This window comes from Pseudophryne corroboree, chromosome 2 (genome assembly GCF_028390025.1).
Source record: "Pseudophryne corroboree isolate aPseCor3 chromosome 2, aPseCor3.hap2, whole genome shotgun sequence".
NCBI lineage: Eukaryota > Metazoa > Chordata > Amphibia > Anura > Myobatrachidae > Pseudophryne > Pseudophryne corroboree.
The window spans coordinates 401,475,571-401,501,618 of record NC_086445.1 but is presented as its reverse complement, the minus strand read 5'-3'; the positions used below and the strand labels follow the sequence as shown (position 1 = coordinate 401,501,618).

Sequence of the window (26,048 nt, the reverse complement as noted above, 5' to 3'; positions counted from 1 at the left end):
ATTTTGGTGTTTGTGAGAAAAGGCACACAATTATGGGAGCCAGTTGCTCAAGTAAGGGACGTTTAGCCAGGGTTCAGGCTGAAGAGCCGCGGCCCAAGGGGTCAGCGAGGTTTTTTTTAAAAAAAAGGAAAAAGTATTATGTGTGGGAAATATGGTCCACACGCTGAAGACTTTTTGTCTGAATGGGTACGTATGACTGACAAAGATAGGGTACCATTCCCTAAGGTGGGCAGCTTTGAACCAGAGGTACTGCAGAATGTAAGCAGTAAAATATGTCTGATAAAATCCAGAAAACAAAGGGTCAGACACACAAAGTGTTTAAACCTGTGGCAGCAAGAGGGGTTGGTGAGTTTGATCCTAAGGTATTGCAGGTGGTATGTCTAACCAAAGTCATATAAGACAATAATGGAAATATAAGAACTGTTTGAACTTGTAGCAACAATAAACAAGTAGGAAGAAAAAAAAAGAGAATGCAAGTACACCGCCTTATGTAGATGTGGAAGCAGTTACGGCCAGCATACAAACTATAGAAAATAATAAAAATATGAAAAATATGACTGTAACCTATATATGTACTAATGAATGTTGAAGTTTTATTTAGGAGGAGAAGGTGACCTGATTGTTTTCAGCCATTACTCATGCACCCAGAGGAGTATCCAACCGGTAAAAGAAGAGCAGTAGCCTGTGGGGGAAGTGACTGAGACCAGTGGAACAGGTAAGTATGGTATCATTTGTGTACATATATAGTAAAACCCAAAAATAAAACAAAACAAAAAAATCAAGAAAGTAACGTCAGAAATGGAGAAAAAACCTGTCCGCACATTAGTATTTGCCAGTAGGAAAGCGGACAGAGACAAGGTAACCCCCAGGTATTTCTTTCAGTTACCATATAAGAAGTATTCATTCCTAGTAATGCCCCTAGTCAAGATGAGCTCGGAAATGTTTGTTGGACCATGTACAGACCCTTAATACGGGATGAGAAGGATTGAATGAATACTTCGCATGACCTAGAAGCTTGTTAAACTAAACTTTTTTTTTTGTTGTCTTTTGCAGTAATAGAAAACTCTCCATCTGGATAAGACCACTGGTAAACACTAATTCGGCAAATGGGAGGTGGCTGTCTCTGTGCAAATGGACGGGCTCAATAAGGCATTGAGTGTCAGGGTGCAGACTTCTTTGCAAAATTGGAAAGGGGTCACAGTAGCTAATCTTAGATAGTGTGCTATTGAACATCACAAGAATAGTGCTAGGCGCAGAGAACAACAGGTGGAGAGGTTGAGGACGGTAAGTATACTGGCACATACAGGAAAGACCCATCAGTCCAAACCCCAGATCCCTAATGGTCAATAATATGTTACACTTGTAGGAAGGAAGGGCATTTTGCCAGAGATTGTAGGAGTAGTAGGACACATAGTCAATATAGATCCCCTAGACAGAAAACACAAGCCACATTATTAAACACATAGACGGGACCAAGGGACATATAGTAAGGAATCATAAGCCATATAGAAAACACAGATTCGGCTAATGGGAAGAACAAAATAAATGCAACATTACCCTTTGACAAAACTTGCTGGGGTTAAGATGGGGCCTCTAAACTTTTGCTTCTTTTTCTTAGCAGAAATGGCCCCTGATTAACTTAATTTTGTTAGATATGATATACATATACTGTGCTCCCGCTCAGGAAGTACAAAGTATGTTAGACACCCACGAAGACTAATGTCGCATTCTACTGTTCTAGATACATGTCCATCACAGGTAGAGGAAATTATCTCACAGATACCGGGTTCCCTATGAACTTAGGATGGACAGGACACTGGATTGATGGCTGGGATAGTCCCAATAGCGATACGATAAACACAGAATTTTTTTTAAGGGGAATAGACCAAGTAGAGAATCACTTCCCCGTAGTGCCCAATCCAGTTGTCAAAATTTTATAAAATCTTCTCCACCTCTACAAACTCATCTGTCACCAACCTCTATTTTGTTTCTCTACAGTTTCCTCTTCATCTTTTGCATTCACACAGGGTGGTACAATACATGGACCCAATTACAGTTCAAACTCTACATGCCTAGGTCCTTCAGAGTTCTGCCCAAACCCAGTATATCTCAACAGCACGATAACACCAGTATTACATGCACAAAGGGTGGAGATTGGGAATACTGGTGAAGGGAAATTTTGTATAGACACTGATATGCCTGTTGGTGAATGGCAAACCTGACACTTTCTTTTTCATTTTCTTCTTTCTCTCCTCTAGAGATGTGTTGTTGTTTTTTTGAGTTATGCTCATGGTACTCTACATTGCAAACACACGATAGTAAATTAAAATGAAAAATTTGTGTTCCCTACAGGAAAAGGCAGTCTGGAGGACAAAGGGGTATGGCCAGGAGTCCTCAGGACTGTGGACAGGTGGACACGGTAAGCCAGTAGCCCCCAGAGCATACCTTCCAAGTCTAGCTGAGGTGGCACACGGTCTGACTCATCTAGGCAAAGAGGGTATGTGCAGGCTGATGAGAGCCTACTGGTGTGCGCCAGGATTCTATTCTCATGCAGGTAAGAGAGCAATGACCTGTCTTGCTTGCTTGAGGAAGAATATTGGTAAAGCAATACCAACAGAGCCATCCCATATCCCTCCTGCAGACGGATCTTTTCAGGAAATACAAATCGACTTCGTACAGTTAACACCCTTTAGGAATTATTGTTATGTATTGGTGTGCACTGATGTTTTCTCAAACTGGGTAGAGGCATTTCCTGCCGCCACGGATATTGCTGTGTTTACCGCAAAGAAAAATTGCGCAGACATTTGTGTGTAGATAATGGTACCCCTAGAAGTAGGAGCAAAGCTTGAAATTGTACTATTGTGATCATAGATACTGCCACTAGTATTATGTAGCATCGGAACCACTCCCAGATCTTCACTCAACGAATCACCCTCTTCGAAATTTGTTTTGCTTTTGGTATTTGTGTCTTTTTGGTTGTTTTTGGAAGACAACCTCTTGTCATGATTGATCCGCACAATGACCAGAAATACACCAATGAGGTGACAGTACAGTACCTTATTGAGATGAGCTAGCATTTGAGAACTTGACAAAAGAACTTGAAACTGTTGATTGCTGGTATGCCAAATACTAACTGTCTTGATTGTGAACCAAGAGACTGTGTGATTGTTCTTACGCTCAGGTTGCCTAATAGGTGGGAAGGACCATACCAAGTTTTGTTGACAGCACTATCCCATTGAAAGTAGCCGAGAGAGAGAGACTTGGGTCCACGATTCCCATTGCAGGAAAGTCGGTAGTCCGGAAGGAACTCGTAAATGGAGTGAGATCGCAAAAGTATCACCAGAGAGTCTGTTCCGTGAAGACTGAGAGGCGGCACTGTTGAACACTACCTGAGCGTACTAAAGGATTGCAGAAAGACCAGTCATTGTAATTGATTTGTTATGAACAAGAGTTGTTTTGTTCTATTTCTCTTTTCTCTCTTTCCCGCTGACAAACTTTTTTTTCAGGATATTCTATTTTTGCGAGGTTTTTTTATGAGGAGTCGAGTGTGGACTGGAACTGGTTCTGGAGGAAGGAGTGATTTCCTTATAGGATCCCAGGATTAGCCGATCAGTTTGTTAAAGTCAGAGAAAAATCAAAGGTCTAGTAGTTATGGAGTTCAGAGGTAATCAGGAACAATCAGACAATGGCTATTCACACATTGCAGATAAAGAGCTCATTAATATATGTGGAAGAAAGGTTTATGAGTGGCTCTCCCCGAACTCCAAAGGTTTATGTTATTTAGGAAGGACACTACTTATAACCCTTGTTCAATTATTAAACAGACCTAGCATACGTTCCAGAAGTGGAAACAATGTTCAGAAAATGATAGGAATATATAGATCATGAAAATTTTATATGTCACTTTCACGATTTGTTTGTGTCTTCTTCATCTACCCAGTAGAACCTCAATCGAATCCAAACATCAGTGTACAAAGACATAGGTACATGTATGTGTGAAATGTTTGTCGCAAATCAGACATTATAGGCCAAAGCACTGTCCCAGCATACTCTATAGGTTGAATGTTGTCCCACACTCAACCAGTGGTCCCGTGACCGCCGAGTGCATGTAGAGGATGTCTCGTCCTCCTCCCTGTCTTCCCCAAATATAGTCAAGTGTCTGATTTGCGAAATGAATACATACTTGTGTCTAGGTCACCGATTATTGTATGAAATATTTTTTTTTCTTATGTTAATAATTGATGGCAGTTATTGTTTACTGCCAAAGGGTGGACTGTCGACGTCAAAAATATTACATAAAAAGAACATACAAACTAAACACATTATGAGTCGCTATACTTGCAAATACGCGCAGCGAGCACAGCAAAATATGGTAACACATGCATTTACACGGACATGCCACAGAGATGGATTCAACACTTATTTCATGCAGTACATAATTATAATATCAAGCGCCAGACATCATGATGATTTAAAATTATATAATGAAGTAATGTCATGTATGTGTATTATTTGAACGAAGCCAGATACACCTGTCATATTTGGTATTTAAGCAACCAGATTAATGTGTAGATTCATTTGATACTTGTTATTAAGTTGTAGGATATTGCAACAAATAGTTATGATTAAATGTATGAAAGCTAAAAATCACTCTTATTAGTACAAGGGACAGGAAACTCAGCCAGCCCCCTCAGACGTCCCCAAGGCTGAACCTGTTCAGCACACGAACAAACCAGTGACTCATCATGAATGAGAAAGTCCCCTCCCCCCAAAACTAGATAACACATTGCTGATCACACAGGAGTTCAGTTGCTGTTTTGTCCAAGAGGATGATGGAGTTGCTGCAAGACCAGTTCCTGCATGATTTTACAGAGAGAGAGAGTGATATGGAGAGACAAATTTATATAACTTAAGGATAATGGTATTGTATGCTGGCTGTAACTGTATGTATTAACTGCTTAATGTGTGAGTTGTAATCATGTAATTATGTGTACTGTACATTGTAATATATTGAATCCATATCCTTTTAATAACAAATATATACATCAATGAGCTTTGGAACTCAGATAATGTGTGGGTGTATTGTTTTCTCTTATGGGATGCAGTGTTTTGCTATGTATAGCACACATTCATGGCACATGGTAGTAAGAGGTGCAGGCGTTTACAATATATATTAGAGCGGGCATTTTAAATATTTTTAAGAAAGCAATTTGGCATTCACAGAATGTATGTGTGTGTGTATATATATATATATGTATATATTTTTATCTTTGTGTGTGTGTGTGTGTGTGTGTGTGTGTGTGTGTGTGTGTGTGTGTATATATATATATATATACTGCTCAAAAAAATAAAGGGAACACTAAAATAACACATCCTAGATCTGAATGAATGAAATATTCTTATTAAATACTTTGTTCTTTACATAGTTGAATGTGCTGACAACAAAATCACACAAAAATTATCAATGGAAATTAAATTTATTAACCCATGGAGGTCTGGATTTGGAGTCACACTCAAAATTAAAGTGGAAAAACACACTACAGGCTGATCCAACTTTGATGTAATGTCCTTAAAACAAGTCATAATGAGGCTCAGTAGTGTATGTGGCCTCCACATGCCTGTATGACCTCCCTACAACGCCTGGGCATGCTCCTGATGAGGTGGCGGATGGTCTCCTGAGGGATCTCCTCCCAGACTTGGACTAAAGCTTCCGCCAACTCCTGGACAGTCTGTGGTGCAACGTGGCGTTGGTGGATGGAGCAAGACATGATGTCCCAGATGTGCTCAATTGGATTCAGGTCTGGGGAACGGGCGGGCCAGTCCATAGCATCAATGCCTTCGTCTTGCAGGAACTGCTGACACACTCCAGCCACATGAGGTCTAGCATTGTCTTGCATTAGGAGGAACCCAGGGCCAACCGCACCAGCATATGGTCTCACAAGGGGTCTGAGGATCTCATCTCGGTACCTAATGGCAGTCAGGCTACCTCTGGCGAGCACATGGAGGGCTGTGCGGCCCCCCAAAGAAATGCCACCCCACACCATTACTGACCCACTGCCAAACCGGTCATGCTGGAGGATGTTGCAGGCAGCAGAACGTTCTTGGCGTCTCCAGACTCTGTCACGTCTGTCACATATGCTCAGTGAGAACCTGCTTTCATCTGTGAAGAGCACAGGGCGCCAGTGGCGAATTTGCCAATCTTGGTGTTCTCTGGCAAATGCCAAATGTCCTGCACGGTGTTGGGCTGTAAGCACAACCCCCACCTGTGGATGTCGGGCCCTCATACCACCCTCATGGAGTCTGTTTCTGATCGTTTGAGTAGACACATGCACATTTGTGGCTTGCTGGAGGTCATTTTGCAGGGCTCTGGCAGTCCTCCTGTTCCTCCTTGCACAAAGGCGGAGGTAGCGGTCCTGCTGCTGGGTTGTTGCCCTCCTACGGCCTCCTCCACGTCTCCTGATGTACTGGCCTGTCTCCTGGTAGCGCCTCCATGCTCTGGACACTACGCTGACAGACACAGCAAACCTTCTTGCCACAGCTCGCATTGATGTGCCAACCTGGATGAGCTGCACTACCTGAGCCACTTGTGTGGGTTGTAGACTCCGTCTCATGCTACCACTAGAGTGAAAGCACCGCCAGCTTTCAAAAGTGACCAAAACATCAGCCAGAAAGCATAGGAGATGAGAAGTGGTCTGTGGTCACCACCTGCAGAACAACTCCTTTATTGGGGGTGTCTTGCTAATTGCCTATAATTCCCACCTGTTGTCTATTCCATTTGCACAACGGCATGTGAAATTGATTGTCAATCAGTGTTGCTTCCTAAGTGGACAGTTTGATTTCACAGAAGTGTGATTGACTTGGAGTTACATTGTGTTGTTTAAGTGTTCCCTTTATTTTTTTGAACATACGTACGTATGTATGTGTGTACATACTATATACACTGTGTGTGTGTGTGTGTGTGTGTGTGTGTGTGTGTGTGTATATATATATATATTTAGTGTACCTATATATACACATGTTCACAGGGGCGTCTCTACAGAGGAGGGGGCCCGTGTGCACCTCCGGGTGGGCCCCCTCCTCTGCACGGCACTGTAGACTCTGGCATTGTGCCGGAGTCTACATGGCGCCCGCCATGATCTGGATACCAATTTGGCTACCGCGCATGCGCAGTGGCCATTTTGGCTGCGATTTCCGGCGCGTTCACAGCTCCGGGCGCTGGACTCCGGAAAGGTAAGTATTAAAATGGGTGCAGTGTGTGCGGTGTGGGCCTCCCCTGGACCCAGGGGCCCGTGTGCACCGCACCCATTGCACCCATTATAGAAACGCCAATGCATGTTTACTGTTTAAAGGACCAGGTATATACTGGTTCACCTGAGTCTCAACCCCCATGCTTGGCTCCACCTCTCCCTGGAAACCCCCACTTGCAAATCCTGCGTTTGCCCCTGTTTTCTCAGCAGCTATCACGGAAACAAATTGGTACTTATCTGGGATTTGGTTTCTCCTCCCTGAGGCTTCGGGCGAGTCAATTAGCCGTGTTAAATTACCCGGCTAATTAGATACCGCCCTAAATAACTATATGATTCACCTGATTGATCCACATCAAGAATGCTTTGCTCCTACTAGGCAGACACTAGGAGGTCAATGGCCCTTACCATCCAGATCAACAAGAAAACCTTTCTTGGTAATGTTGGCACCAGATACACAAATACATTTTTTGGCAGGTTTTCCCACCTTAAGAAACTTTGGCATCCTGTGGCAAGTTTTTATGGGCCAATCAAGCCTTTTGTAATAACTTATTTGTCATCAGTCTTTATCATTGTGCTTTGATCATTTATGTTCAGCCCAAGCATCAGCACAGGCAATTCTAACACTCATCGTCCCCAATCAATAACCTTTGTTTAAAACCATTGGCGGCCAAGAATAGATTGTACCTGGATAACAGAGGAGTTTAGCTTCATAGCTTCAACCGCAACTTTCTTTAGGGGATTCTTTTGAATATTATATTTTTTGAAAAATGTCTGTATATAAATTGCAGTTTTATCTCTTGAAATCCAATTGCACAATGTAATGTTAGAAATCCATTGTAATCCATGTATTATTGTGTTGAAGTAAAAGCAAGAAAATAAAAAACTATAAATAAAAATACTGAAGCTGGTTGAGTATATAAAGACCTTAAAATGAATAAGTTTTGCCCATCATAAATTGAACAGGTGCAAGTAATGAATAAACTTTAGTCTACTGCCTAGAACTTCTCTATAAAAAGGAGTATTGGAGGGTTTCGTGTATAAACAATACCATATCCACATATAATTTATTGAGAGCATATTTCATTCTCTGCAAGTATTTTCTTTGTGTTGGAGACTATAACATGTTGCTCAGTTTCACAATAAATTATTAAAAGCCTTGCCTTTTAAACCTTCTAGAACCATTAGAAAAGATCTTTGGCAAGAACACAATGGAATATGTACTGAATTTGTGCAGAGGACAGTTTGATTTCATTGTTCGGATACCAGATACCCTCAAGATTCGTATCTTATCTTTTCTTGATTCACAAGACATTAAGCAGCTGTCAGAAACATGTAGGACATACCAGAAGGTAAGCATTACAATGCTGTTGTTTTATAGATTTTCATTTTCCAAAGGTCATATTCTTCTAGTAAGCAGTAAGTTATTTTACTATTTTATTTTACTTTGAGTTGCTGTTTAGAAATGCTGAACAACAGCAGTAATATATATATATATATATATATATATATATATATATATATTGTAGCCATGCTCAGTCAATGGAGACAGGTTTACTAAATGTTATTTACAGTACATGACATATGCACCTATTCTTGTGCAAATGCAACTAGTTTTATTTTTTAAGTAGAAAGAAAAAAAGCGGGGGTTTTGTGCCTTGTACGCTGTCTGTTGGTAGCAGCTGGGAAAAGAGGGGGTTCTGAATCCCCTAGATACACTAGGTGCAAAAGAATTAATATATGTAGAGCCAGCGCTTAGAGTGAATTTATAACAATATGATAATGTAGACGGTTATATCGTTTAAAAATAATTTAATATAGGTAATATAATATTAAAAAGAATCTTTAAAGGTTCATAATAAAACAATACATTGCATATCTGTCCTTTTAATGGTGCAGATGTGGGGAACTTTCCGCTGGAGGATTTGTAATGTCCATAAATGTCCAATGGATAATGAGGGAGTCCGCAATGTAATGAAAACAAAGTCCTTAAGGCTCAACGCGTTTCACTGGGTTGTTGTACCCCAGCTTCCTCAGGAGCTTAAGGACTTTGTTTTCATTACATTGCGGACATTTATGGACATTACAAATCCTCCAGCGGAAAGTTCCCCACATCTGCACCATTAAAAGGACAGATATGCAATGTATTGTTTTATTATGAACCTTTAAAGATTCTTTTTAATATTATATTACCTATATTAAATTATTTTAAACGATATAACCGTCTACATTATCATATTGTTATAAATTCACTCTAAGCGCTGGTTCTACATATATTCATAGTTTTATTTTTGATTTAACTGCATGGAGTTTGCATGTCAGTATGGTTACATATGCTTTGGTGCATAGTCTGGTGAGATGAGGGATGTTTTCATAGCTAAGGCTAGGACCTGGGGACTAGTTCAGAGTTGATCACAGCAGCAAATTTGTTAGCAGTTGGGCAAAACCATGTGCACTGCAGGGGGAACAGATGTAACATATGCAGAGAGAGTTAGATTTGGGTGGGGTGTGTTCAAACTGAAATCTAAATTGCAGTGTAAAAATAAAGCAGCCAGTATTTACCCTGCACAGAAACAAAATGACCCACCCAAATCTAACTCTCTCTGCAAATGTTATCACCTTGGTACATTTGTGCATCACCTTGGTACATTTGTGCATCTTATTTTACAAAACACACACACAAACACACCTGTACTATTGTTTTGTGGAATGAGAGATTTGCAGGCGTGCCTTGGGTTGGAGGTCCAGGACCATTTCAAATTATGGTTAATGTAACAGGAAAACTCAGTGTTTGTGGCTTCCAGTCATAAAATATGGGGACAAACAGAAGCAAATCCTGTGAGCCTAATTTGGGAACCACTGGTCTAACAGATGATTTCAGCACCTACCAGATGCATTTTGTTGCCTTTCTAGATGTATTTTTACCCTTGTAATAAAAACATCTAAATGTACAATAGTAACATATGGTATTTTTTTTAAGTCATAAATGAGTCTTCAAGAAAATGGAAAGGTCCCAAGTTGGTAACAGCCCGGACTTTCACATTATAATGTCTTTGGACAGATTGGATACTGTCAGACCAGGATTTTTGCTGACAGTACTGAGGCGGAGAGTCTAATGGACCAACCTTTTTTTGCCAAGAACTGCTGGTAGGATGGACTTCACTGCAGAGAATCCGCAGGTCATTGTCATTTAACTGGCCCCCTAGATATGACAGTGTGGGAGCAGGATATCAGCATTGCACAGAATCGGCAGGTAAAAGCATAGTCAGTAATCTTAAAAGGTCTAATGAAATGAAAAGCAAACTCACACGTACTTTGAACCGGAAGTAACTAGTAGACAGCCAGACCCAGTCTGCAGAAACTTGGGCCCTCATTCCGAGTTGTTCGCTCGGTAAAAATCTTCGCATCGCAGCGATTTTCCGCTTAATGCGCATGCGCAATGTCCGCACTGCGACTGCGCCAAGTAAATTTGCTATGCAGTTAGGAATTTTACTCACGGCTTTTTCATCGTTCTGGCGATCGTAATGTGATTGACAGGAAATGGGTGTTACTGGGCGGAAACAGGCCGTTTTATGGGCGTGTGGGAAAAAACGCTACCGTTTCCGGGAAAAACGCAGGAGTGGCCGGAGAAACGGAGGAGTGTCTGGGCGAACGCTGGGTGTGTTTGTGACGTCAAACTAGGAACGACAAGCACTGAACTGATCGCAGATGCCGAGTAAGTCTGGAGCTACTCAGAAACTGCTACGAGGTGTGTAATCGCAATATTGCGAAAACATCGTTCGCAATTTTAAGATGCTAAGATTCACTCCCAGTAGGCGGCGGCTTAGCATGAGCAAATCTGCTAAATTCCGCTTGCGAGCGAACAACTCGGAATGAGGGCCTTGGTACGAACTTGAAGCTTTAAGAAGGTTCTTTGGACATGAAATCTCAGAGATGAAAATTTGCAGCTGGCACCTCAGAAAGAGAAAATGTGGAAGGCACAGGCATAGAGGGTTACATCCCATACATGATGAAGAATGGAGTCATATCTGAAGATTCATGATAGTAATTGTTATGGGTAAATTAAGCCCATGGTAGAAGATGGATCCAAACATCCTGAGGTCCTGAGATATAAGGGTTGGAGATTTATGTTGTGTGCACATTTTACAGACATAAATACAAAAGCCTTGACATCTCATCACAAAGAGGACCATCAAAAACCTATAGAGACTAGATTTCGGGGACAACAGTTTGGAGCATAATTTCTGGAGGCACAAAAGATATCCCTGGTGGAAGATTACCATTCTATTGAACAGTACTATCTTGTAACACATGCCCAAGTTTTAATATGGTTTTGATTTAGTGGTACTCTCTTCCTCCTTGAAATCAAAAGAAGAGAGAGGGCATTAGCTTTTCCATTCTTCACCTCAGGATAAAAATTAATGGTAAGATTGAAATGGGTGGAGAAGGAATCGTTCAGTGGCTTTCAGATCCAAAGGTTGTGGGAAATTCTGTATAACCTTTACCTTTTCTTGACCCATTTGATGTCCCAGAGCAGATGATATGTACCCCAGGAAGGGAAAAGTCAATTGCTTGAATGTGCACTTTTCCAGCATACAGTAAAGATATTGTTTTTCTAAGTTGAGAACTTCCCAAACCTGTTCCCAATGGGAGGAGAGGCTCCTAGAAAACATCAGAATATCATTGCTATAAACAGCCACACATTTGTAGAAAAGATCCAAAAATATATCATTAATGAAACTTTGAAAAACTGCAGGAACATTACTAAGTCCAAATGGTATGACCATATATACGAAATGACCATCTGTAGTATTGAGTGCAGGGGTTCAGTATGGGATGGCGACGGTCAGGATCATCGGGATAAGACCAATGCCGTAATCCCGGCTAAGTCCCCTTCCAAGCTCGCTGCGCTTCAGCCACACTAATTTGTCCCCGAGTGGGGATTCTGGGCCCCGGTTGGGATTCAGACCGCCGGGTTTCCCTTGGCTGTCAGGATTTTGGCATCGGTATCCTGACCGCTGAGATCCCGACAACCGGGAAACTAACTACTTCCAGAGTGCAGTCTTCCATTCATCTCCAGGCTTAATGCAGATTAGGTTTTATGCAGCACGTAGTAATAACCTGTTGAAAATATGATCTCCCTTTAACTGGTCAATTAACTCAGAAATGATGTGATGGCATTGAACCTTTGGAATTGATGCAAAGATGCAGTCCTCTGTTTCTCTATGAACAAGAAGCCTGCTCCTGCAGCAGAGGAAGAATTGTGGATAAAATTTTGTTACAAGCAGGGTTTCAGCAGGGGCGTGCAGTCAGGGGAGGCAGTGCCTCCCCTGTCATAATCATTAAAATAATACAAAGAAGATACTTATGACACATATTTTGTGTCATAAGTATATGCTTTAGGCTTTATATTATTTAAATAATTTTTACTGTGCAAAATAATAGTTTTAAATGGTGCCTCCCGCTGTCAATGTGAAAAGGCTGAAAGCGGGGAGGCGGGGCCAAGAATTGGGCTGTAAAAACCCATTAAAAAAAGCGGCTGAAGCGGCACTTGGTATAAGTAGCACTTTGACAGGGGCATGCTTTCAGCCCATATGAAAACACGCCCCTGTCGCTAAGACTAATGTGATTGGGCACCAACTTTCCTGTTAGGATCAACATCAGCAGCAGCGGCGGAGTGGGAAGCTGCCGGCTGCCCCTGTCAGCCCGGAATCAGCAGAGCGGGAGGGGAGCTGCGAGTCCTGGAGCCCTTCTCTCTAATGCCGCTGGCGCCGAAGGTCAGCTAACACCAGGGAGGGGCGGCACGGCTAATCCACGGCAGCCCCATACAGTGGGAAGCCCGGAGCTCTCGGGGTATGAGCGACCAGCATGCTCTTCTCTTCTTCAGCTCTCCAGCAACAGGCACCGGCTACCGCACTCGGCCGTGGACCAGGGGCTCGCCTGCGCAGGACACAGATGACAGGTGCAGGGGCTGCTGCTAGGTAGGGTGGATAGCAGCAGGAGGGGGGAGAGGAAGGGGCTAACGCGAGCACTCTCAGCTGTCCACCCGGTGCAGCCATTGCTCTGTCCTCCACACTGGCCACTTAAGTCCACCTATAGTACATACACATACAAAAGTATACATATCTGATCCTATACTACACAATGTAACGCTGTATAGGATCAGATACCAACTGTGTCAGGAATGTGCATTACTGAGGATTCAGTATAATTATCCGGCGGCTGGGATGCCGGACATCAGTATACCAACAGCGGCATCTCGGCCGCCAGTATGCCAACAGCCAGGCAAGCGCTGCGCTTGCCACAGGTTCTGTTCCCACTCTATCGGTGTCGTGGATACCCACGAGTGGGAATAGTCCTGTAGCGCCAGGATTCCGGGTGTTGGCATTGCCAGCTGTCGGGATTTCGGTGTCGGTATCCTGAACGCCGGGATCCTGACAGCCGGCAAATTAAACACATACCATTACTGGTGCCACTGCTGTGTGAAGCTGGTGTGGGAGTCAGGAGTGATATGGCATCGGCTAGCAGTGATCATCAGGCAGCATATAAGTGTTTAGTTTATACACAGTGACAGTACACAAAACTAAACACTACACTACTAGACACTGACAGTGGCTATTTTGTTGTCCAGTATTTCCATTAACTTAACAGCCCTGAACCCGTGTCGCTATTAAGTTAATGAAAGCCCTGGACAATAATATTGTATTCATGTCCTCCTTCCACAGTCTCAAACACTAATATTTATTTTTTATTTTATAAAAATTTACAATATATTAGCCACCTGCAGTGCACATTACGAGTTTGATGAGCAGGCAGGCTGTTGGCATTGGCGGCGGCATCAAACTGAGATGCGAATTAGCGGTGGGGGACAGGGCGGTTGATGGCGGCAACTTTGTAGGCCATTAGCGGTGGCGGTAGCGGGTAGAGGGGGCGGTAGCGGGCATCAGGGACCATGGCGGTAAGGTTCATCACCGGACTTTGTGGATCATTATGGCTGCAGTGCCTCACCAGCCAATGACCTCACCGCACGCCACTGGGTTTCAGGTATGGATAATGGAACACCCAACCCCTGGGAGGGGTTTTCTCACAAATTAATTCTAAAGTGTAGTCCAAAGGTCTACAAGTTGGAAGCTTTTTAGCTTGCTGCTTGCTGAACACATTGGCAAAAGACTAGTAGTACTGTGGGAACATAGAGCCTCATTTAGATATGTACGCTTTTGCACAACCACTGCGGCTTTGTACGCAGTAGCTGCGCAATACTTTGCTGTGTAAACAGGACGTAGCATGGGATCATCTGCATGAACATCGGCTTTTTGTGTAACCCTCATTTCTCTTACGTCCTAGAGGATGCTGGGGACTCCGTAAGGACCATGGGGTATAGACGGGCTCCGCAGGAGACATGGGCACTATAAAGAACTTTAGATGGGTGTGCACTGGCTCCTCCCTCTATGCCCCTCCTCCAGACCTCAGTTAGATCCTGTGCCCAGAGGAGACTGGGTGCATTACAGGGGAGCTCTCCTGAGTTTCTCTGAAAAATAATTTTGTTAGGTTTTTTATTTTCAGGGAGCACTGCTGGCAACAGGCTCCCTGCATCGTGGGACTGAGGAGAGAGAAGCAGACCTACTTAAATGATAGGCTCTGCTTCTTAGGCTACTGGACACCATTAGCTCCAGAGGGTCGGAACGCAGGTCTCACCCTCGCCCCTCGCATCAGAGCCGCGCCGCCGTCCTCCTCGCAGAGCCGGAAGATAGAAGCCGGGTGAGTATAAGAAGAAAGAAGACTTCAAAGGTGGCAGAAGACTTCAGATCTTCTCTGAGGTAACGCTGCGCGACATTGCTCCCACACACAACACACACTGCAGGCACGGATGGGTGCTGGGCGCAGGGGGGGGCACCCTGGGCAGCAATGAAAGACCTCTAGGACTGGCTAAAAGGCATATATAAGCCGAGGTGGCAATATATATTAAATCTCCCGCCAGTATTAAACATATTGAGCGGGACCGAAGCCCGCCGCTGAGGGGGCGGAGCTTGAACCCACAGCACTAACCAGCGCCATTTTTCTCCACAGCACATGCAGAGAAGCTGGCTCCCCGGACTCTCCCCTGCTGAACACGGTGACACATGGCAAAAACGAGGGGGGGGGGGGCACTTGTAAGGCGCAGTGAGTGTATAGGTATATACAGATAATCATATAAAAGCGCTGTTATCTGGGAATTTTGTTTCCAGCGTCAGTTGGCACTGGGTGTGTGATGGCATACTCTCTCTCTGTTTCTCCAAAGGGCCTTATTGGGGAACTGTCTCCATATAAAAATATCCCTGTGTGTGTGGGGGTGTCGGTACGTGTGTGTCGGCATGTCTGAAGCGGAAGGCTCATCTAAGGAGGAGGTGGAGCAGATGATTGTGGTGTTTCCGTCGGCAACGCCGACACCTGATTGGTTGGACATGTGGAATGTTTTAAATGCAAATGTGACTTTGTTACATAAGAGATTAGACAAAGCAGAGTCCAGGGCATACTTGCCTACCCTCCCGGAATGGCCGGGAGGCTCCCGAAAAATGGGTGACCCTCCCGGCCCCCCGGAAGAGCAGGCAAGTCTCCCGATATCCGCAGGTAACCCCCTGCCCGCCGCCCACTTAACGAGTAAAGTGGGCGGTCCGGGCAGGCGATGACGCGATTCTTGTTGAATCGCGTCATCGTAACCACGCCCCCTGCTGTATAATGCCGGTAATCGCGGCATTACACAGCGGGGGCGTGGCTTAAATGATGCAGTCCAGAAGCCACGCCCCGTTCCGCCTCTGGTCCGCCTCCGTTCCGCCTCTGGCCCGCCCCCCTGTCACGTCACCTCACTGCCCGCCCCCCCTGCTGAGCCGACGGGCTGCTCTCTCCCGGAGACAGCAGCCCAGAAGTCGGTAACTATGGTACAGGGATAATACAGGGAGTCAATCAATGGCTTTGACGGTGTCACAGGGCCCTTCAGGGTCTCAAAAACGTCTCCTATCCCAAATAGCAGACACTGATACCGACACGGATTCTGACTCCAGTGTCGACTACGATGATACGAGGTTACACCCAAGGGTGGCCAAAAGCATTCATTATATGATTATTGCAATAAAAGATGTTTTGCATACCACAGATGACCCCTCTGTCCTTGACATGAGGGTACACAGGTTTAAGGAAAAGAAACCTGAGGTAACCTTTCCCCCATCTCAAGAGCTGAATGCGTTATTTGAAAAGGCTTGGGAATCTCCAGACAAGAAACTGCAGATTCCCAAAAGAATTCTTATGGCGTATCCTGTCCCTGCACAGGACAGGGTACGGTGGGAGTCCTCGCCCAGGGTGGACAAGGCTTTAACGCGCTTATCCAAGAAGGTGGTGCTACCGTCTCCAGACACGGCAGCCCTCAAGGATCCTGCTGATCGCAGACAGGAAACGACTTTAAAATCAATATATGCGCATACGGGTGCCTTACTCAGACCGGCGATAGCATCGGCGTGGGTTTGTAGCGCTGTAGCAGCTTGGACAGATACCTTGTCAGCTGATATTGATACCCTAGATAGGGATACCATTTTATTGACCTTAGGTCACATTAAAGACGCAGTCTTATATATGAGAGACGCTCAGAGAGACGTTGGGCTGCTAGGTTCGAGAGCCTACGCCATGGCCATTTCTGCTAGGCGAGCACTGTGGACCCGCCAATGGACGGGTGATGCCGACTCAAAAAGGCATATGGAAGTTTTTCCTTACAAGGGTGAAGTTTTATTTGAAGAAGGTCTCACGGACCTGGTTTCCACAGCTACCGCGGGTAAATCTACCTTTTTGCCTTATGTTCCCCCACAGCAAAAGAAAACACCACAGTATCAAATGCAGTCCTTTCGGTCGCATAAGTCCAGAAGAGGTCGGGGATCTTCCTTCCTCGCCAGAGGTAAGGGTAGAGGGAAAAGAATCCCTGCTACGGCTAGTTCCCAGGAGCAGAAGTCCTCCCCGGCTTCTACTAAATCCACCGCATGACACTGGGGCTCCACTGAGGGAGTACGCGCCGGTGGGGGCACATCTTCGACCTTTCAGCCGCGTCTGGGTTCAGTCGGACGTGGATCCTTGGGTGATGGAAATTGTATCCCAAGGCTACAAGCTGGAATTCGAAGACGTGCCTCCTCGCCGATTCTTCAAATCGGCTTTACCAGCTTCTCCCCCAGAGGAGGGAGATGGTTTTAGCTGCAATTCAAAAGCTGTGTCAACAGCAAGTGATTATCAAGGTTCCCCTAATTCAGCAGGGAAACGGGTACTATTCAACCCTGTTTGTGGTCCCGAAACCGGATGGCTCGGTCAGACCCATTCTAAACTTAAAATCCCTAAACCTGTACTTAAAGAGGTTCAAGTTCAAGATGGAATGGCTCAGGGGGGTTATCTCAAGCCTGGAAGGGGGGGATTTTATGGTGTCACTAGACATAAAGGATGCATACCTTCACGTCCCCATATATCCTCCTCATCAGGCATACCTGAGATTCGCTGTACAGGACTGTCATTACCAGTTTCAGACGTTGCCGTTTGGGCTTTCCACGGCCCCGAGGGTTTTCACCAAGGTAATGGCGGAAATGATGGTGCTCCTGCGCAAGCAAGGAGTCAATATTATCCCGTATTTGGACGATCTCCTGATAAAAGCGAGATCAAAGGAACAGTTGCAGAAAAGCGTGTCGCTCTCTCTGAGAGTGCTGCAACAACATGGCTGGATTCTAAATCTACCAAAGTCACAGTTGGTTCCTACGACTCGGCTGTCGTTCTTAGGCATGATTCTGGACACAGAACAAAAGAGGGTTTTACTCCCGATGGAAAAAGCCCAGGAACTCCAGAACATGGTCAGAGACCTGTTAAAACCGACGAGAGTGTCAGTACATCAATGCACTCGAGTACTGGGGAAAATGGTGGTGACCTACGAGTCCATCCCCTTCGGCAGGTTTCATGCGAGGACTTTTCAGTGGGACCTTCTGGACAAGTGGTCCGGGTCCCATCTTCAAATACATCAGAAAATAACCCTGTCCCCCAGGGCCAGGGTGTCTCTCCTGTGGTGGCTGCAGAGTGCTCACCTTCTAGAGGGTCGCAGGTTCGGCATTCAAGACTGGGTGCTGGTGACCACGGACGCGAGCCTCCGAGGATGGGGAGCAGTCACACAGGGAAGGAACTTTCAGGGACTATGGTCAAGCCAAGAGGCTTGTCTACACATCAACATACTGGAATTAAGGGCCATATACAACGGCCTTCGACAAGCGGAAAATCTTCTTCGCAACCTACCGGTTCTGATTCAATCAGACAACGTCACAGCTGTGGCTCATGTAAACCGCCAAGGCGGGACAAGGAGCAGAGTGGCAATGGCGGAAGCCACCAGGATTCTGCGCTGGGCAGAAAATCACGTAAGCGCTCTGTCAGCGGTATTCATTCCGGGAGTGGACAACTGGGAAGCAGACTTCCTCAGCAGACACGATCTCCATCCAGGAGAGTGGGGACTTCATCAAGAAGTTTTTGCAGAGATAACAAGTCTTTGGGGACTTCCTCAAATAGACATGATGGCGTCACGCCTCAACAAGAAGCTTCGGAGGTATTGTGCCAGGTCAAGGGACCCTCAGGCAGTAGCGGTGGATGCCCTGGTGACACCATGGGTGTTTCAGTCGGTCTATGTGTTCCCTCCTCTTCCTCTCATCTCAAAAATATTGAGAATCATAAGACAAAAAAGAGTGCAGACAATACTCATTGTTCCAGATTGGCCTCGAAGGGCCTGGTATTCAGATCTTCAGGAGATGCTCACAGAAGATCCATGGCCTCTTCCTCTCAGGGAGGACCTGTTGCAGCAGGGGCCCTGCGTGTTCCAAGACTTACCTCGGTTACGTTTGACGGCATGGCGGTTGAACACCGAATCCTAACTGGGAAAGGTATTCCGGAGGAAGTCATCCCTACTCTGATAAAGGCTAGGAAGGAGGTGACGGCGAAACATTATCACCGTATTTGGAGGAAATATGTTTCTTGGTGTGAAGCCAAGAATGCTCCTACGGAAGATTTTCACTTGGGCCGTTTTCTCCACTTTCTACAGATAGGAGTGGATATGGGCCTAAAGTTAGGCTCCATTAAGGTACAGATTTCGGCCCTATCTATATTCTTCCAGAAGGAATTGGCTTCTCTCACAGAAGTCCAGACTTTTGTAAAGGGAGTGCTACACATCCAGCCTCCTTTTGTGCTCCCAGTGGCACCATGGGACCTTAACGTGGTGTTACAGTTCCTAAAATCTCACTGGTTTGAGCCTCTTAAAACAGTTGAATTAAAATGTCTCACTTGGAAGGTGGTCATGTTATTGGCCTTGGCATCTGCAAGGCGGGTGTCCGAATTGGCGGCCTTGTCTCATAAAAGCCCCTATCTCATTTTCCATGTGGATAGAGCTGAATTGAGGACTCGTCCTCAATTTTTGCCTAAGGTGGTGTCATCATTTCATATGAACCAACATATTGTGGTGCCTGTGGCTACGGGAGACTTGGAGGATTCCAAGTCCCTTGATGTAGTCAGGGCCTTAAAAATGTACGTAGCCAGGACGGCTCGGATTAGGAAAGCAGAGGCACTGTTTGTCCTGTATGCGGCCAACAAAGTTGGCGCTCCTGCTTCTAAGCAGACTATTGCTTGCTGGATCTGTAACACGATTCAGCAGGCTCATTCTACGGCTGGATTGCCGTTACCAAATTCGGAAAGGCCCATTCCACTAGGAAGGTGGGCTCTTCTTGGGCGGCTGCCCGAGGCGTCTCGGCATTACAGCTTTGCCGAGCAGCGACTTGGTCGGGTTCAAACACTTTTGCAAAATTATACAAGTTTGATACCCTGGCTGATGAGGACCTCATGTTTGCTCAATCGGTGCTGCAGAGTCATCCGCACTCTCCCGCCCGTTTTGGAGCTTTGGTATAATCCCCATGGTCCTTACGGAGTCCCCAGCATCCTCTAGGACGTAAGAGAAAATAAGATTTTAAACCTACCGGTAAATCTTTTTCTCCTAGTCCGTAGAGGATGCTGGGCGCCCGTCCCAGTGCGGACATATTTCTGCATGACTTGTATATAGTTGTTGCTTACATAAGGGTTATGTTACAGTTAAGATCAGTCGTTGGCTGATACTGTTTTGTTCATACTGTTAACTGGTTGCGTATATTCCAGGTTATACGGTGTGGATGGTGTGGGCTGGTATGAATCTTGCCCTTAGATTAACAACAATCCTTTCCTCGTACTGTCCGTCTCCACTGGGCACAGTTTCTCTAACTGAGGTCTGGAGGAGGGGCATAGAGGGAGGAGCCAGTGCACACCCATCTAAAGTTCTTTATAGTGCCCATGTCTCCTGAGGAGCCCGTCTATACCCCATGGTCCTTACGGAGTCCCCAGCATCCTCTACGGACTAGGAGAAAAAGATTTACCGGTAGGTTTAAAATCTTATTTTTTCAGGATGGCTGGGGTTTCATGCTGCTGGGGTCAGTGAAGCAGCGACCAAAGAAGCCAAAAAACAAGGACGACATGCCTCCATTTTCTGAAGTGCTGGCTGTTGCCACTCCTTTCCCATACCAAGTGGCTTTTATGCAGTGGCTTAGGCGGCACTGTGCCCGTTGTCGCAGAAACAGATCTGCACATGCTCGGTACAGATCTTGTGCATGCACAGATTGCCTAACATCTTAGATGTATGTTTAACCATTGGGTTTGCATACATCTCTCAATTAAGCCCATGGTACAGGGTATTACTATTTGCAGGCATTGAGAATGGCACGCAGATTCCCATGCTATAATTTGACCAGTCCTCCAGCTCACCTGAGAATGGCACTGAAACAATGTACCACAGCAGACTAACAGATTATTTTTAAAACGATAATGTTTTATGCTTTGAGCATTTAGTTTGCATTGATGCCTCCGCTGGATTAGCTGAAGAGCAGAGCCGTTGCTCCTCAGGAGTTTGGAAATGGGGCACCAGTTTAATTCCCAACCAAGTAGATTCTCTTTCCCGAACCCACTCTTTGAAGCAAATATCTACTTTATTGCAGAGTGAGATTAGATCGAAGGGAGGTGGGCCGCTCTCTTGCAGCCAATTAGTCCTTAATTCTTACATTAAGATCCTGCCAGCAATAGTGACCATGGCCTCATTTCAATAGAGCTCAAAAGCTAAGGTTCGAAACTGGACTGAATAAAGCCCTAGTGTAGAAGTTCCACTATGCCTGGCTCATCGAAAACTTTAAGATGGGTACATACTGTACTAGGTAGTTATTTTGTTTGTTCTAAGGATAAACGATATATATGTAGTTCATCGGTGGTTGTGTACACCCCATATGTCTGTGAACGACGGCCTTCACAGATATATCAGGTCAGCCCTACAACAGAGCTGATGCAGCTATATCTTGAAAATACATATTAGCATGTCTGGCTGAGTGTACAGGCGATCCATCGACCGCTCGTACACTGGCTGTAGGAACCGCTGACATTAACGTCACAGCTGGGCGGGTAAATCGAAATGCACGTTCAGCTGTGATGTCTGGACTGACATATCGATTAAGTACCTACTTACCAATCAGCTGTTCTGCTGGTGAGACGGCAGGTCAGCGTACATGTCGCCCTGGTGTGTACCCTAGATCAAAGTTATCCAGAAAAACAGAAGCAGAGGATCATTACACTCCCACAAGGAAGAGGCACAGATGGTTGCCCGGTCAGAGGGCAGGGAAATAATACAGATGTGTAGTTTCTCACTTTCCTGTCAGTTCTTAGGATTTATTTGGGGGGCTCAGGAACACAGAGATTTGAACCTGTAAGGCTTTCAAGCAATGGGCTGTGCTTTGCAGGTTCTGCCTTACCTGCTGCTGAGATGTCGCCCACTTTCCAATTTGTGAAATAATTTGTCAGAGCAGATCCTTCAGAGAGGGACTCCCAGGGGGCATTAATATTAGTGGCCAAACTATACTATAATGGGGTCTGGTATGCGGTCGCCACGGGTTCTATTCCCACTCTATAGGTGTCGTGGACACCCACGAGTGGGAAAAGTCCCTGTTGGTCAGCATGCCGACCATTGGGATTGTGAGGGGGCGGGATGTAGGGGGAGGTTATGTGACCGTCGGTCTCCTGACTGCCGGTCACATGACTACATCCCCTATAACGTATCCGGGTGAATTGGATACTGTCAGAGCAGGATATGCTTTGGCAGTGTCGAGGCATGAAGTCTAAAGTAGACTCCCGGGGTCTTCGTCAAGAACGGCTTCACTGTCAAAGGGGGTTATTCAGAGTTGTTTGCAAACCAAACAAGCACAGTAATGGGTAAAACCATGTTGCACTGCAAGTGGGGCAGATGTAACATGTGCAGAGAGAGTTAGATTTGGGTGGGGTGTGTTCAAACTGAAATCTAAATTGTAGTGTAAAAATAAAGCAGCCAGTATTTACCCTGCACAGAAACAAAATAACCCACCCAGATCTTAACCCTCTCTGTACATGTTACATCTGCCCCACCTGCAATGCAACCAGAGCTGGATTAAGCCTTTGGGGGGCCTGGGGGACTTAAGACAGGGGGCCTTCTCCTTCATGTCAGCACCAGATCGCTGGCTGTGCCTGCTATGTTGCCTCCCCCTATGCAGGTTCTAATATAACTAGTTAGTTAACATATAGTGTATATATAAATATAAAAAAATGTTAACTAATAAGAAATATATCTACAGATGTAGACACGCTCATCGTGGATACATCTAGGCGCGAGTGCGGCTCGTTCGCCGTTTACTCGCGGGCACGTCTCCGTGCGTGTGCGTCTTAGATGTGCTCGCGCCCCATACCAAGTGTATGGGGTGGCAAAAGACGCAGCTCAGCGCGTCTAAGTGCGGGCATGCCTAACCACACCAAGAGTGCAGGTATCGGTCAGATGTAGCCACGATGAGCTTGGCTACATCTGTACATATAAATACACAGTGTAGTGGGGATGGCACTCTGACAGTATAATCACAAATGCTACGTGTTCTGCGGTATAATGGCATTTGGTACTGGAGAAACAGCACTTAGTCAGGCTTGTAACCAACTACGCAGCAACAGAACTAAGATTCTCCCAGACCGATAACAATTACTAGTGCTAAGCAGCTACAGAATTATTACTGCTATTAAAGCTTAATATTATTCATTGGAGCTTACCAAGGCCCTCATTCAGGGCACTGTCAATCAGGCAGAGGCGCTTGCATCAATGAGATGCGAACGCATCTCCTGGGCCGCACACGCGCAGAACTCGTGCTGCGCATTGGCCCAAAAATTGTCAGTATGCCGAATAGGGCCCCAGGTGCATAATTACTACTGCTGTCCACAGTCTAGCAGACTTCACCAGCTTTGTAATTACTGTGACTGTTATCAGCCATTAGCAGCAGAGAGACAGGTGGGTCTCTTTAGTCTCACAAGACCCTACATGGCTGAATCTCGTTTCTGCCAGTCTGCCCACCTTCCAACAGGCCCGCAATTCACGTCAAAATTCTGCGCGGGACGGGGCCTAATGTCATAAGTACATACCTCCCAACATGACCCTCTCCAGGAGGGACACAATGCTCTGCTTCTGGACTTTTCTCTTAATGTATGATCGCCAGCACCTGTGTTGAACAGGTTAATGGATAAGAAAGGTGTTTCAGCAAAGGTGCTGGCAATCATACATTAAGAGGGAAGTCCAAGAGCAGAGCATTCTGTCCCTCCTGGAGTGGGTCATGTTGGGAGGTATGTGAGTAGGCGGGGTTACGATTGCAAGCCGCAGGTATTCAGCAACCCCCCTGTGGGCACTGGAGACAGTTGAGCAAGCAGCGATGCAGATACACAGTAGAGACAGGTGCAGGACGATTCTACTTCTCTCCAAGCTCAGCCGCCAGCAGCAGCCCTCCCAGCTACTGCTGCGAGTGCTGCTCCTGGACGTGAAGCCTGGAGACGGGCAGAATCGTCCTTGTACAGAAGGTCCAACTGGGGGCTCCCTAAGACAGGGGGGCACGGGGTACTTACCCCCTAGCCCTTCACTCCCCCCCCTCCACCCCCTTGATCCGGCGCTGAGTGCAACATGGTATTGCCCAATTTATAACTTTTTGGGTTTGCTAACAACACTGAAAAAGTTTGCAGGTTTTCTCCCTCTAACTGCCCCTTATTGGAGGCATAATACAGAGTGAGCAGGCAAATGTTAGTCAGGAATCCTAAGGTTAGGGTCACTAGCAAGGTTGCAGAATGATGGGACAAGCAAGGGTCTGGGGAACAGGCAAAAGTAGTCAGGAGGAAGCTGGATCTGGTACACTGAAGTGGCTAACAGAAACTATAGCAGGTGAAATGAGCTAATCCTCTGGCACTGTGTAATGCTCAGTAACAGCCTTAAATAGGCTGCCATTTTTAATTTTGCACCAGTGTAACATCACAGTCATGTGCGCTGTTTCTTTAACTACTTGCCTGGTGTGTAAACATCAGATGCGACCACACCAGGTTAGGCTTCCCCCGACACAATCACATGTGATGTGACCATGGGCTGATTCAGATGTGCTGTGTCTCCCTGCCCAGCTGGTTCCTCTGCGCTTGTGTGGAATCTCACCACACATGTGAGATCACACATGCAGTCTGGAGCTAGCACCCACCACACCAAGTGCCAGCTCTGTCGCTGCTGTGGAGATAGGGCATCGCCACTAGCAGTTGTCGAAATCGATAGCGCTGCTGACCGTTTTTACATTGCCCTCACATATCGGCGTGCTATCTTATAGATATCAGTGCCGATATTGACAGGGACGCATAGTGTCCCTGTCCCTGAGCACACACCACTGCTGTATTACATGGAGGGGGGGGGGGGGGGGGGGGAGCGGTATAGCACACATAACTTGTGCTGATGCCGCTTCCCCCCATATCGACTGTTCTTATATTTACCCATTAAACTGTTGAAAGATTTTTGAATGTAAACCTTTATCCTCCAGTTGTGCAGCAGTGAAGAATTTTGGGAAAAAATCAAACCAAGACAAGAGATAAACATAAAGAAAAGCAGTTCAGTGTCTGTGAAGACAAGGAAACCCCGTCAAAAGGTGGATGGTCCAGCTTGGATGCAAAGAAGAAGAACCACTTTGTTTTAGGTGAAAAATAGATTTTTTTTTTTTTTTTATGTAGTCATTTCCTCTGCAGTAAACATGTTATACTCTATGTATACAGAAGAACAATATGAAAGTAAAATGTTTTATTGATTGACTTATTGATTGATATTTTCATTGATCCTTCCCTTCCTCCGGTTCTTCTCGTAGATGTTATATTATTATACACTGTCTAGTCTCAACTTGAATTGAACGTAACTGACAAAGCCATTACTGGTGGATCATTATAGAATGACAAAAATGGGTATATTTAATTCTCTGTGAATTACCTCTGTAATATTCGGCTGCACGCTTCACACTAGTTTACAGTAGCCAACCATAGCTAATGTTCCTGCTCACCTCTATGGGGTGTGAAGAAAAATTAGCAATGCTACTGCCTTCACCCAACCATTCCTAGATTCTCTTTGCAGTTATATAAAGCACAGTACTAAGGAACTGTAGCTAGTTAAAATGAATTTAGTAAAGGCAAATTATTATGGCAGTTCCCCTGAGGTTTATGTGCAGAATATAGTTAAATGTTAACTAGGTAGACACACACCGTCTACAAATACAGTACTACTTCAGAGATCTGTAGGGTATGTACAGGCTGTGAAGTAACTAAAGACCTGTGAGTTTGACATCTCATCTGTAAAGAGGAAATATATAAATTAGCTGCATCCAGCATGATGGGGTGGTCCTACTGTTAGGTGTGTAT

At 45.3% G+C, this 26,048-nt stretch overlaps 1 protein-coding gene across 1 annotated transcript in view; it reads left to right on the top strand.

Annotated features, from left to right (window-relative positions):
- LOC135050831 (F-box only protein 36-like) overlaps nucleotides 1–25,414 on the top strand; it is a 93,687-nt gene extending 68,273 nt beyond the window's left edge. The window contains exons 3-4 of the mRNA XM_063957132.1: nucleotides 8,424–8,596; nucleotides 25,187–25,414. Of these exons, the coding sequence (XP_063813202.1) occupies nucleotides 8,424–8,596; nucleotides 25,187–25,339 (326 nt within the window). The 3' untranslated portion in view covers nucleotides 25,340–25,414. The remainder of the gene's footprint in view (nucleotides 1–8,423; nucleotides 8,597–25,186) is intronic.
- Nucleotides 25,415–26,048: the final 634 nt, after the last annotated feature.